Below are 13,032 nucleotides of genomic sequence, written 5' to 3'. Positions count from 1 at the left end.
GGTTGTGCTGAATGACTGATTGTATTACCGAAGCAGAAAGGTATTTTATGAACATCGCATTTAACCAATCACTATGCAACAAGCCTATGGAGGAGTGCCAAGGAGTATTACAGCAGCTCTTGCAGACATGTTGCCTATGGGCACAACAAACAGCAGTGTCAGCAAAAAGCACAGCAGAACACAGCCCTGGCACCTTTAATCAGCTGCCAAGAATTCATAAGCCAGGCATTCCAAGACTGCACTATTATTTCAGGAATTACCAATTCAGCAGAAGGTTAAGGTTGGTATCACTGATCTTGGATACCTTTAAGAAGGGGATTAGACAAACCCACACAGAATACAGCCTCCGGTATAATAAATATGTCTATGAATGCCAGCTCTTGGGGGTTATGAGTGTGCTGTTGCGCTTATAGGCTTTTCAGCAGCATCTGGTTAGCCGCTATGGAAACTGAATGCTGGACTAGGTAGTGGGGTAGAAGAGCTGAAAATAATGCCAATATATTTCACATCTGGCACCCAACGCATCCCTTTGTTTTCAGATACTACATGCGTAGACGAGTTTAAAAAAAATAAGATGCCTAGGACACAATACAAAGCCTCCTAATGTATATTTTGTTCTGGGAGGATTAGTTGGGTCAGAATCGAGTTTACACTTCCAGAGTTAATGCTAAATACAGTGGTACCTCGGGTTACATACGCTTCAGGTTAGAGACTCTGCTAACCCAGAAATAGTACCTCGGGTTAAGAACTTTGCTTCAGGATGAGAACAGAAATCGTGTGGTGGCGGCGCGGCAGCAGCAGGAGGCCCCATTAGCTAAAGTGGTGCTTCAGGTTAAGAATAGTTTCAGGTTAAGAACAGACCTCCGGAACGAATTAAGTACTTAACCCGAGGTACCACTGTACATTGCTTCTGGTCAATGAGACACCACAGCCACTAGAGAGCCATGAAAAACTGTGCTTTTTTGACTCATCTACGCATGTAGAATCTGAAAACAAAGGGGAGCGCAGTCGAAGTGCAGAGAGTGCTGAGCTTGAGAAAAACACCAACAAGAGTTTTTAACAAGAAAACAAAAAAGCTCCTCCTCCACAGTAACAGGTTCCATTACCAGCAACCCGTTCCAGAATTCAGGTGCCTTATCTTGCAAGAGACGAACAGCCACCCTCACTCTCAAGGTCTTCCTCTGATGTATCCTGTGTATCAAGTGTCTATGGTATGTTTTCTTCTCTGAGTAAAATTTTTGCCCTGTAATGAACATACCTTAAATCTGTTGAGCTACTGTATGAACGGCTTTTTGTTTAGTCTTTTATGGGTCCCTCCCTTTCCTGTTTCTCCTCTTTATATTACATAAATGTTCTATAATCAATCTATAATGTTTGTAATCTTGTAAACTCTTAAGAGCTTTTTTTTGTTTTTGCAAATTTCTAATAAACATTAAAAAAAAAAAACCGGTCAGTTTGCCGATTAACTAGTTGGCTTCTGGGTGCAGTTCAAAATGCTGATATTGACCTACAAAGACATAATGTGATACCTGAAGGACCTCCTGTCTCCATAGGAATCTGCCTGGATGAAGACATATCAAAGGACCACTTCCAGGTGGCCTTCTGAAATTAACGAGGTTGACTATTAAAGCAAGGCTTTTCCACTGCTGGCTCCCCACCTGTGAAATGCCCTCCCAAGGAAAGTGTGTGTAGTCTCTGCTCTTCTCTCCCTCTGATGGCAAATAAATTTTTTGGGTTGTGGGGGGAGAGGGGAGGACCTTTGGGAGAGAATAGCTGCTTCTTCTGTACTGCTGGCTGGGGGTGGCCATTTCTAAGAAACCGTTATTCTTACATTGTTTCACTGGCAAGTTACATATTTTCAGGACCAAACTGGGTCTCTGAAGTTCCACACTGCCCTCTAGCGTTAAGTCAAACAACAGACATAGATAAACCTCTATATGGCATATTCCTGGGAATGCTTGTAAACTGTAATTGTAAAATGCTTCTAAAGGCTTGTAAAAAGCCCAGGAAGGGAGAGTAAATTTCTAGGACAGCATTTGGAAAAGGCAGAGAGCAAAAGTGAGAAGCCGTAAGAATTGACTAAAAGCTTCTGCCTCCAGCGGTGGTCAGCCAGGTGCTCCTGGGAAGCCTACAAGCAGAGCCTGGGGAAAGATCATAGAACTGGAAGGGACCCTGAGGGTCATCTAGTCCAACCCCCTGCAAATGCAGGAATCTTTCGTCCAACGTGGGGCTTGAACACTTCTTGTTTGCTTGTCCAGCATCTGGCATTCAGAGGCAGGACCAATCCCAATGCAACCAATTTGTAACAATTTTACTGAAAAGTAGGTTCAAACGTTGCAAGGCTGGGGGACCTGGTGCCTCCGGATGCTCTTGGGACTACAACTCCCATTATCCCTGACCAATGGCCTTGCTGACTGGGACTGATGGGAGCCCAACAAGATCTGCAGAGCGGCAGACTCTCCACGCCAGAAATAAAGTACAGAGGTGCCTGCGCATCTCTAGGGAAGAGGCAGCTCCCTCGGTTACAGCAACCCCTGCTGTTGTTTACAGACTCATCTTTAGTTGAGCAATGTGGCAAGCCAAGAATCTCCCCCAACCCTTTCACACTCTATTTATTTATTAAATTTGTATACCACCCTTCATCTGAAGATCACAGGGCGGTTCGCAAGAGAATAATACAAAAAGAGGGTGCAAAATACACAACAAAGCAATACTGTAATCCCTCTCCTACAAACCTATTTAAAAGGGCCATAGAATATTATCAGCCCAAGGCCTATCGAGAAACACTTTTGCCTGGAGTCAAAAGAGATGTGACAAAGGCTCCCGGGTGAGAGCATTCCACAAATGGGGAGCCACTACAGAAAAGGCCCATTCTCATGTTGCCACCCTCAGAACCTCTCATGAAGGAGGCACATGAAGAAGGGCCTCAGAGGATAATCTCAGAGTCCTGATCAGTTCATATGAGGAGAGGCAGTCCTTGAGATATTGCAGTCCTGAGCCGTTTAAGGCTTTATAGGTCACAAGCAGAACTGTGAATTGGGCTGGGAAACTAACTGGCAGCCAGTGCAGTCAGGCCAGGTTTGGTGTTATACGCTCAAACCATCTTGCCCAGTGAGCTGCCTGGTTGCTGAATTCTGCACCAGTAGAGTTTCTGAACTGCCTTCAGAGGCAGCCCTGTGTAGAACGCCTTGCAGTAATCTAACCTAGAGGTAACCTAGAACATAAATGACAGAATTTAGGTTATCCCTGACCAGATAGGGGTGCGACTGGGCCACCAGCTGAAGCTGGTTGAAGGTGGCACTCTGTGCCAATGAGGCCACCTGAGCCTCTCATGAACTTGCTACCATGCCTGAAAGATGTCCAGATCTCAGAAGGAATGATGGGATGAAGCAAGTTCCAGGGCTACAGAGTCAAAACAGCACAGAGAAACCAGCCTCTGGACCCCACTGCAATCCAGGGTTCTGAACTGAGCAGGAGAGGCAGCAGGAATTAATCCCGGTTGGGTTGCTTCCCTCCTTACTCACCAGTGACCGTGGAGTGTGAGAGTGGCAGCCAGCGAATAGTCCATGGCTGGTCCAGGATACAGGTAAGCTGCAGGCAGGAGCCCCAGCAGGAGGACACTGACTGCTCGCTCACCTGTCCAGTGCAGAGAGGCAGCCTTGGAACCAGCTACAGGGAGAAAAGAAGCACTGTTAATAATCTCCAGGAACGGCTGCTCGAGAGCTGGGAATGAATAAAGGGTACCTTTAATGATTCAGCATTTGTCAACAAATCAATGCAAGCTAGTTGGGTTTATAGGTCTCCCCCATTCCCCGAAGGGTTCCTGAAATTCAACAACAGTTGACTTCTTCATGCCAACGATCATATCAGTTGAGCCTCCAAAGAGGAAATGGTAACTGATTAATGTTGGCAGAACATTGTCCCAGATCTGAGGTCAAATAGATGGCAAGGAAAAGGAGGTAACCAGGCCACATAACCCCATAAAAAAGCACAAAAACCTTGCCTCCGACAGGACTCTTACAAAAAATATGGAATTTTTTAATTGATTCCCAGCATCAATCACACATGGAGGCAGTTTGCTACCAATGTTACACTGATTTGGGTGGAAGGGTAAAGACTTTTTTGTCTTCTCTTCTGGCCCTTCAAGATGCATAGAAATAGTATATTTAAATATATTCATCTGATTATTTGTATGCCACCTTTACACACAATTGTGCCCAAAGTGGCTCACAAGGTAGAAGAATATAAACAACAATTTGATGGCACAAAAAACCCTTCTCCCAGCCTCCCACAACCAAATCAGGAGCCCAAACATAATTTATGCAGATTTGCTTATCAATCATTTGCATGCATTATTCTGAACTGAACAGTGGATATTTGCATACCTTCTTTTTTGTGGAGATGTAGCAAGTTGGTGGCAGAAGTAAATCTACAGGTGACAGAGGGATGGTTGAGTGTGTCTTGGAAGAAGAATATGACTGGAGCTGAGAAAGGAGGGGCAGGTAGCCTTGGGGGAGGGGAGTACATAAGCCTGACCCCCTGAATATTGAAGCTTTTGCACACACAACCTGGGTGCACCCAAGCATATCTCCACAGCCATGAGGACTAGAAACTTGCTTTTTAAAAACCTGGTACGGTAAGAGACGAAATTTCCAAAAATCCAAGTTGTGAGCCAGAACACCAGATTCTATTTAAAATTCTGCATACAAACTGCAGGAACTTAGCAGATGCAACAGACAACACAACTAGTGCCACAACTAGTATATATGGACTAGAAAAGAACTATTACACACCAGGGAAAACACCAGCTTCATTCAAGACTAACTGTGGAGAGGATCATCCACTGTGAAAAGTTGAACTGGCACATGTCAAAAGCAAGAGTGTTTAATTACAAAGGCAGATGGTCGAAGATACGGCACAAGTGTATTTTTCCATCACCACCTACATCTTTAAAGCACAAGTTTTGACTCAGAGCATTAACAAACATCTGCAGGTTGCACTAAGGTGCTAACTTTGCAAGGAGAGTTGTAAGTGGACAACTGTTCTGCTTTCATCCATCCTTGCTGGATTACTTTTAAGGAACCTATTTCAAGATATATTACATGAAAGTAGTTACACAACAACACAGACTCCGAAATGGCTTACTTTTATGCAATGCATTTGGGACAGGAGCACTGGTCAGTGCTAAAAAACCTCCAGAAGAGAACACCTTTGAGTGAAACAGCTTAGAGCTAGTTACCACGCGCTCTACACCACATGGGGTCTCAGCCAGCCTCTAAAAAAACTGCACCCAAATGCATTCTTAATTGTAGGCTCATCTACTGCAAGGCTGTTGTGTAGTTACCATGAATTCCAACAGACTAGGAAACCAAACATCCAATTAGTTGTCCTATTTAAAACAGGCCAGAGGCAGCAAAGTACATAATTGTCTATGGACCGTTATGGAACAGAAGGAGGTTGCATGGCAAGCAGGAGAGCAAAATAGTGTTTCTTTCTCAACCCAAGAGAACAGATTCCTGTTTTGCAGATGATCACGACTGTCCATTATATGAGCAGCCTGAGACTCCACTACATTCAAGGATGCAATTCAATGTCCCAAGATTGTTCACCACATCATTCAAGTTCAGAATAAAAGGATGCAAATAAAGCAAACTGCATAAAATGAGTGCACATCTTCTGTACCGGGATGTAAACACACAGCTTTGCAACATATACATTTGTGAAAAAATAAATAAATTGGGAAAGTAGGAGACAGGAAAACAACAGGCATTGTTTGGGTGCATGCTTGAAGTGTGTAGGATGGAACCAGCATGGTTCAGGCAGGAGACAAAGGAATGCTGAGAACTGAAATTCCACCAAGTTGACCTCTCTTCCCAACTTTCTGGCTTTTCAGATACTCCCAGCACACTCCCAGGTACTCCTCTGCAACCATCAAGTCTAGAGATTTTAGCTCCGTAACTTAAAGGAATGGGGTTTTTCATAATTATTAATCTAAAACTTATTTTTATAATCCTAGGATCTTCCCCAAGCCTTCCGGGAAGAGTGAAATAAATTCAAAAACAGCAATTTGTTACTGAAAGCACTGTCAATGACAATAATTTGTCATTAAAATGATTTCATTTACCACTTGCTGAACTACAGAAAGCAAATTCTTCCTAACATGTCTCCAGCTTTAGCTTGCCAAGTTGAGGATGACTGTCATAACTACAGAGAGAGAAAACACACGAACTATTTTGCATGGCCACATGAAACAAAAGCACGGTAAAGGAATCCAAGAAAGACCTACCTAAACTCCTGGGGGATGTGTGGATTTTACATGTCAGAGGATGGCGCTTGTCAGTTGCAACACAAACAGCTGGTCTGGTGAAGACAATCTTGTTCAGGAGAACTGTGGGTAGAACAGGCAAATTTCACCCAAGGTGGAAGAGGACTTTAATCCTCAGACTTGAGTAAAGTGCTTATGCATGCAATAATAAGTACTAATGACGTGCTAATATTAAAAAAAAAAAAAAGACTTTGGAAGGGAAGCTCTTAGGAACAAAGGAAACTGAAAAGAGATACAGCTCTTCCAGCCACTGAATGACAAGAAAATCCACAATGAGAATCTACAGACAGGTGATACAAGAAGTCAGTGTGGTATCAATATATAAGTATCCTCCAGATACCGCCTCACATGGCAACAAAAGGGGGTCCCAGGCCTCCCAGGTTGAAGTTATGAACATGCATGTGTGAAGCAGCCCATAAGTTAGTACAGATGGGAGGACAAGATGTCCTCCAGATATGCTTCACTGGAATTTTGGATGCATTCCAAAATCATATTGTGCAAACCTACATTTCCATATATTGCACAAACAAAGAGGTATGGGTAGGTAGCAGTGTGAGCAAAAGAGAGAACAGTTAGGTCAATGCATGTCCCCTTTCAATGCTTTTATTTCTTTGCAAAGAAAGGTAAACTACCCTCTTCTCCACTCACATGCTAGCTCTTAGGTCACATGTTACAGGGCAGTGCATAATCTCAGAGGCTGCTGCACAACATCCCAAAGTGTATGTGACCGAGGGTTTGCGATGGCAGCGGCGATACCTAGCCTGGTTAATATTTTCTATGCCTTGGGGCACTCATGTATTGCAAGTTGATGACTTGCATGTGTAATTAGAACTGTGTGTGTGTAGATTTACAATTGGTAATTAAATGTTGCTCTTCCACATCTGAAAGAACAAGCTGCATTGTTCTGATCTGCACAAAATTGTCTCTGTCTTTCCCACAAAACACATTTTAGTAAAAACGGGTTTTACTAACATAGGAGAAATATCTCAGTCTCTATTCTAATTATTAAGACATGCTCCTTTCACCACCCCAACGAAATTCTTGAAGCAGAAAGGTGTGCAGAGTAAGTTGCTTGTGAGCTACAGCTGGAAGATTAGTAGGTATAGAGTGAAGTGAAAGCAAAGGAAAATGCAGCTACCAAAGCAAATTAGTTTGACATTAGCAAATACCTAAGGACCACAATGATAAAGAAGCCTTTCCTAAGAAGGGAGCAAGAAAATCAGGTATCTCATCTAGGGAACCCCAAAGCTTGCCTCTTGCTTGAAAAGAGAGTCACCTTCAAAAGGATAACGCTACAGCTCCATGCAACACAGCAAGCAGCAGACAAAAGTTGCAGCTAGGAAAGAAGACCTGAAAGGAAAAGCATCCCGGCCACAGGGACGAATACCACTGGGACAGCAGTGGAGGAGAAACAAGCAAGGATCCACCAGTACCAATATATATTATTTTGTCCAAAAATGGCTTTTTGGGGGGGATGGGGTGCTCAGTGACAGAACCACGCGTGCCATGCAATGCAAAAGCTCCCAGATGAAATCCTCTACAGCATCTCGGAGCAGGACTGAGAAAAGACTCCTTTGCCTGAAACCCTGGAGAGCCTTTGCTGCCAGTCAGTGCAGACAACAGTGCGCTGGGCTACAGGTCTGACTCAGGACGAGGCAGTATCCTATGTCCCTCTGTCTTATGGGGAAGGGCAAAGCACCCGCCTTGCGGGCAGAAGGTCCTAAGTTCACCCCTTGCTAAGTTCGCCCCCTGGCAAGGCAGGGAAAGGACTCCCTGGTCTGATACCCTGGAAAGCCACCGCTGCCAGTCAGTGCAGACAGTACCGAGCTACGTCGACCAAAGGTCTGGACTCCGTATAAGGCAGCTTCCTCCGTTCTCAAATGTCAGTTTAGACAGGGAGGAGAGACAAGGGCGAGTCCCTGCGAGGCAGAAGGCAAGTCAGGCCCCCCACGCGTCCCCCTCCGCTCACTCACCGACTCCTCCGCCGTGGGGTCTGCCCAGCCCCGCCCGCAGCAGCAGCAGCCCCGCCGCCATCTTGCACCTTTCGCCGTCCCCCTTCTATTGGTGCCCTCCCGCTCTAAGAGGGGGTAGGGATAAGGCCCAAGGGCACTCGCTGCCCCGGAACCGGAAGCGTAACGTTGCGCTTCCGGTCGACGAGGCGCCGCTTCCGGTCGACCCTTGAGCGCGCGGGTGCGGGGAAGGCGGTCCTCGCCTTTGCCTTCGTCCTTGTTTCGAGGGGGGCTTTTCGTAGCACCTCGGTTCGGGGAGGCCGCGGGGCAGAGGCTCCGCCATGGAGGACCCGGAGCGGGAGGCCGATGTCTCGGAGCTGCAGCGCCTGGTGGCCGTCGAGGAGCAGCGCGCCCGCCTCGCCGCTCAGGTACATGCCGCGAGATACGTGCGCGTGCGTGTGTGTGTGTATGGAGGTACAACAACCCTGCGAAATAGGTTGAAATAGGAGGAGTGGCTGGCTGAGTGGGGCGGGGGCTTGAACCTGGCCTCTTCTCCATGGAACACCCCGCCCAGAGCAACCGTGTTACGAACTTTTTTGTCTCGTCTGAATCCACATGCGTGTCCACGACTCAGACCTAATTGTAATTCCCTCTCCTCTCTCCCCTCATAACTGCGGGTCTGACTGATCCCTAATAGCACGCCCCTTTACCCCACCCCGCTCCTTTGTAAGGCCCTTTCTGAGCTCTTCTCCCCTGGGAAAGCTTCCGGGATCTTCACACCAGTGTGGCACCATAGGTGTGACTCATAACTTTGCACGGTAGCATTTGCCATGCAGCCATACAAAAGCCAGAGGTTTCTGCACACACCCCTTTCTTTCCAGGCAAGTGAAAGACATTGCCCCAGTTCAAGGACACCTTCTGGCCCAGGAAAGCACTTAAGTAGGGCCTTGTAGGGTCCAAAGGGCCAGAGAGAATTCTGGAGAACCCTCAGTCTTGAGGTTCACCATGCCTGTTCTCCAAACGTCACTTATTTACTATACCATGCTTCCATTAAGAGAATCCAGACTGGATCCACCCTCCTGTTAAGAAACCTGAGCTATAGTTTACTTTACAGTATTGTTCTGCCTAGAAGGCTTTTCAGGTGGCTGGGCTTTCTGAAATGGCTGCACCTGCCAGCCTTCTGCCCCTTCTTATACCTTAAACCTCCTCCCCAGAATTCATTTAGGACCTTTGATTGTCTATTTTGCCCTGACAGTCACCCCAAGAAGCTGGACATGGCACTTTCTCATGGGGGGGGGGTCTGCTAGAATTGCAACCCCTTCTCACAAATACTACTTCTGAGGCATGCGAGATTGGGAAGCATCATTAAATTCAGTGGGATTAGCTTCTGAGTAGATAGGCATAGGATTGGGCTGTTGGCACATAGCCTCATGCTGCACCACTGTGGCAAGGTCAAAGACAATTCCTCCCAGATGTGTGTTTGGGGTGGGGATTGATCTCCTACAGCTTCGCTTCAGCTCTGCTGTGAGAAATGGAGGAGTGGTTTTTTTAAATGCCCAGATGCTTCTAAATGGCCAGTTCCAGGCTTCTCCACCAGAGATCTGTTTCTCACACCAAAAGTTCCCAAGAATGTAGGAAGCTATATTATACCAAGTTAGACTGTTTGTCTATCTAGCCCTGTATTGTACACTCAGATTGGCAGCAGCTCTCCAGGGCCTTACCTCTTCTTTTCCCCTGGAAATAGCCATGGATTTAACACGGGACATTTTCCAAAGAGCATAAGCTGTACCACTGACCCATACTCCAGAAATGATAAACAGAGCTTTGAAGAGTATGCACGTCCATTATTATTACAGTGGTACCTTGGTTCTCGAACTTAATCCATTAGACTCCCGAAATGGTTCAAAAACCAAGGTGAGGCTCCCAATTGGCTGCAGGAGCTTCCTGCACTCAATCGGAAACCACAGAAGCTGCATCAGAAGTTCAGCTTCCAAAAAATGTTTCCAAACCGGAACACTCAACTTCCAGGTTTGTGGCGTTTGGGAGCTGATTTGTTTGGGAGCCAAGCCGTTCAAGTACCAAGGTACCACTGTGTTATTCTTATGGGGGGGGGATGGGACTCATTGATCCTTGGTTGTTGTGATTTCTGTAGCTTTGGGGTATGAGTGTCGTTGTCCTCAATGTTACTAGCTACATGTGTACATGCTGTATGGATGTCTCTGTGGGAAATGTGGTTTTTGTACACAGATCCTGGAATGTATTTCTCAGATTTGGGGGTGTTTCAGATGTCCTGGTGTTTTGAATATGTGTTAAAGCCTCACTTACTTTACCCACTAAACCCATACTTTTCGAGGGGTGGGTTTTCGGGGTTTTTTAGATGGGCAAGACATCACCCAAACAGCCAGATTCACTTTCCTAAGGGTGTAAGTCTCCCCTGTAGCTATGTTGTGCCATCAAAAGCGCAGCACGACTGCAGGGATATCTGCTACATGTACACCAAGCTGGAGAGGGAAATGGGGCCTCTTGTTACCCTTCGCAGAGGGCAATGGAAACTTGCCATGTTGAAGGTTGTGAGTGGAATTGAAAGAGGCTGGTCCTAATGGGGAGTGCTGTTAATACTTGTATCCGTTCTCATCTCTCTCTCCCTACTTCAGGTTCACAACTTCATGGAGGTCTGCTGGGAAAAATGTGTTGACAAGCCAGGTTCCAAGCTGGACTCCAGAACAGAAACGTGCCTCGCCAACTGTGTCAACCGCTTCATAGACACAACCCTGTCCATCACCAATCGCTTTGCACAGATAATACAGAAAGGAGGCCACTGACTACCGCATGGTGGAGGTCCCCTTTGGTCAACGGACTTAACAAGATCCAGGTCTTTCACTGGACCCCTACTCTGTCAGTTGTTCTACCTCAATGCAGCAATGCTTGAATAGCCATTTGTACGTGACTGTTCATGCCTAAGTGGCATTAGACTGGGTCACGTAGAACAAAATCGTTGCTCCTTTCAAGCTAATAAATCAAGACTTGTCTAAACAAATTGACTCTGTAGCAAAAACTTAACTGCTTTGCTTTCTTCCCAATGCAGGATAATAGGGATAACATGTACCCTCACACTAAATAGCATGCTCTTAAAATTCTCTCTCAAAGGTATAAGTGTTTTCAGGAAATCTTAGGAAAAAATGGGGAGGGGGGAGCATTTGCAAACTCATTGCCGAAGGAGCTGTCTTTTGTTTCCCTATTTATTAGCCTCTTTGAGGGATCTTATAGCTCACATAGGCTCTCTTGTGTACCCTTTCTTCCTCCATTTGATAAGAGAACAGAAAGTTGCTTTATAACTCAAAACTAATTTGTACAGTAGTTACTGCTGCTGATAATGATTGCAGTCAAAATCCATTCAGCAATCCCATTCTCTTTTTTGGAGTTTATACTGCTTCAGTTCCATTCTTTGAGCATGCCAATTTGTATCACACATTTCTTAATAAATTACTATCTTCTAATGAACACCTGTGAACCTAGTCAGCATATTTTATCCCTGCAAAACACGTTCTGCCATTTGAGGAAAGAGCTGCTTTCAAACAGAGCTTTCTAGATCTGTGCCAGAGTGCTGACTGCAAGTTCTGCAAATGTAACATAGGGTTTCCTGGCTTGCACTTAAAGGCCAGTAACAGGTATAGATCCTTCACTCTGCCATCCTCCCTCCAGAAGTTGGAATTCCATTTATAGTGAGTGTGCTGTTGCTGTTCTTCAGATTTTTGAAGCCCACCCCTTTCACAATGCCTTTCCGATCTAAGAGTGTCACATCTCCCCCACCTCCAAAATCATCAGTGCATGTTTACAATGGTGTATAAAATCTTAAATGCTATTATAAAGACTCTTCATTTTGACTGCTGAGGGGTGAAACCAACATCGTTTGTTATTGCAGACCCTCTGAATTTATTCATGCTGATACCTTGCACATATTAAAAAAGTTGTTCTGTCAAAATAACTTGAGTTGCTTTGCTTTTTATAGCAACACATTAGAACTACTTTCAAAAAATAAGCTTTGTGCACTGGTACCACAACATAGGACAGAACCATGTGGCATTCTGTTCACTATTCCCCAGATACGGGGTGATGGCAGGCAATTGTATTTGTGCAGGGAAGCCGGGCGGAGGGGGAAAGATCAAGAGACTGATAAAAGAGTTCCAGCAGGATGTTACTGTGAGAAGATAAGATGTGACCATTAAGGATAAGGAAAGAGGGGAAAGGTCCAAAACCCTTTACTCTAACCAGCCTGTTAATCCTGTGTGCCTTGAGTTTACAATGGCCCACTTTAAGAAAAAGGAGGGAATGATGAATTACCTACACTACAAACTTAGTAGTTTTATAGGTACTGTAGCAGTCATGGTTTCCCCAGAGGCATGGTGGGAATTTCAGTGGGAAATTGGTGAGGATGCAAAGAAGCCACTAATGTATAGCCCCAGTCCTCCTTACAGGGTCTGGGTAAGAGGGAACCAATGTTTGGTTTATGGTGTAGACTCTATCTCTTGACAGCATAAGCTGCAGGGCAGAGGTAACTACTGCCAAGTTCTTTCTTCAGTGTGCATCTTTGCAGCCCCTAAGCTGTAGAATGAGCTAAGCCAGCCTTCCAGCAAACTACTGAAAGTCTTCTGCTGCCTCCTATCAATCATAGAAGGCATGTGGATCTGGAGGAGGGAGTTACATGAAAGCCAAGCCGTTACACCATGGATGGGACATCTCTGACCCTTCAGATGCTGC

The 13,032-nt window shown here is 45.5% G+C and overlaps 2 protein-coding genes across 2 annotated transcripts in view; one reads left to right on the top strand and one right to left on the bottom strand.

Moving 5' to 3' along the window:
* The window catches only part of BCO2 (beta-carotene oxygenase 2), a 76,671-nt gene extending 68,193 nt beyond the window's left edge, over window positions 1-8,478 (bottom strand). Inside the window, exons 1-2 of the mRNA XM_083588686.1 lie at window positions 8,299-8,478; window positions 6,287-6,388 (exon numbers count right to left, since the gene is read on the bottom strand). Coding sequence (XP_083444812.1) covers window positions 6,287-6,388; window positions 8,299-8,359 — 163 coding nt within the window. The 5' untranslated portion in view covers window positions 8,360-8,478. The remainder of the gene's footprint in view (window positions 1-6,286; window positions 6,389-8,298) is intronic.
* TIMM8B (translocase of inner mitochondrial membrane 8 homolog B) lies at window positions 8,466-11,311 on the top strand. The gene is made up of 2 exons (XM_083589224.1): window positions 8,466-8,702; window positions 10,929-11,311. Exons 1-2 carry the CDS (start codon window positions 8,616-8,618, stop codon window positions 11,094-11,096), a joined length of 255 nt encoding a protein of 84 aa, XP_083445350.1. The 5' UTR covers window positions 8,466-8,615; the 3' UTR covers window positions 11,097-11,311.
* The last annotated feature ends 1,721 nt before the right edge of the window (window positions 11,312-13,032 follow it).

The sequence above is a fragment of the Podarcis filfolensis genome (genome assembly GCF_964270895.1).
Source record: "Podarcis filfolensis genome assembly, chromosome: 15".
Lineage (NCBI taxonomy): Eukaryota > Metazoa > Chordata > Lepidosauria > Squamata > Lacertidae > Podarcis > Podarcis filfolensis.
The sequence above is the reverse complement of the archived record's forward strand: the minus strand, read 5'-3'. Positions and strand labels throughout refer to the sequence as shown.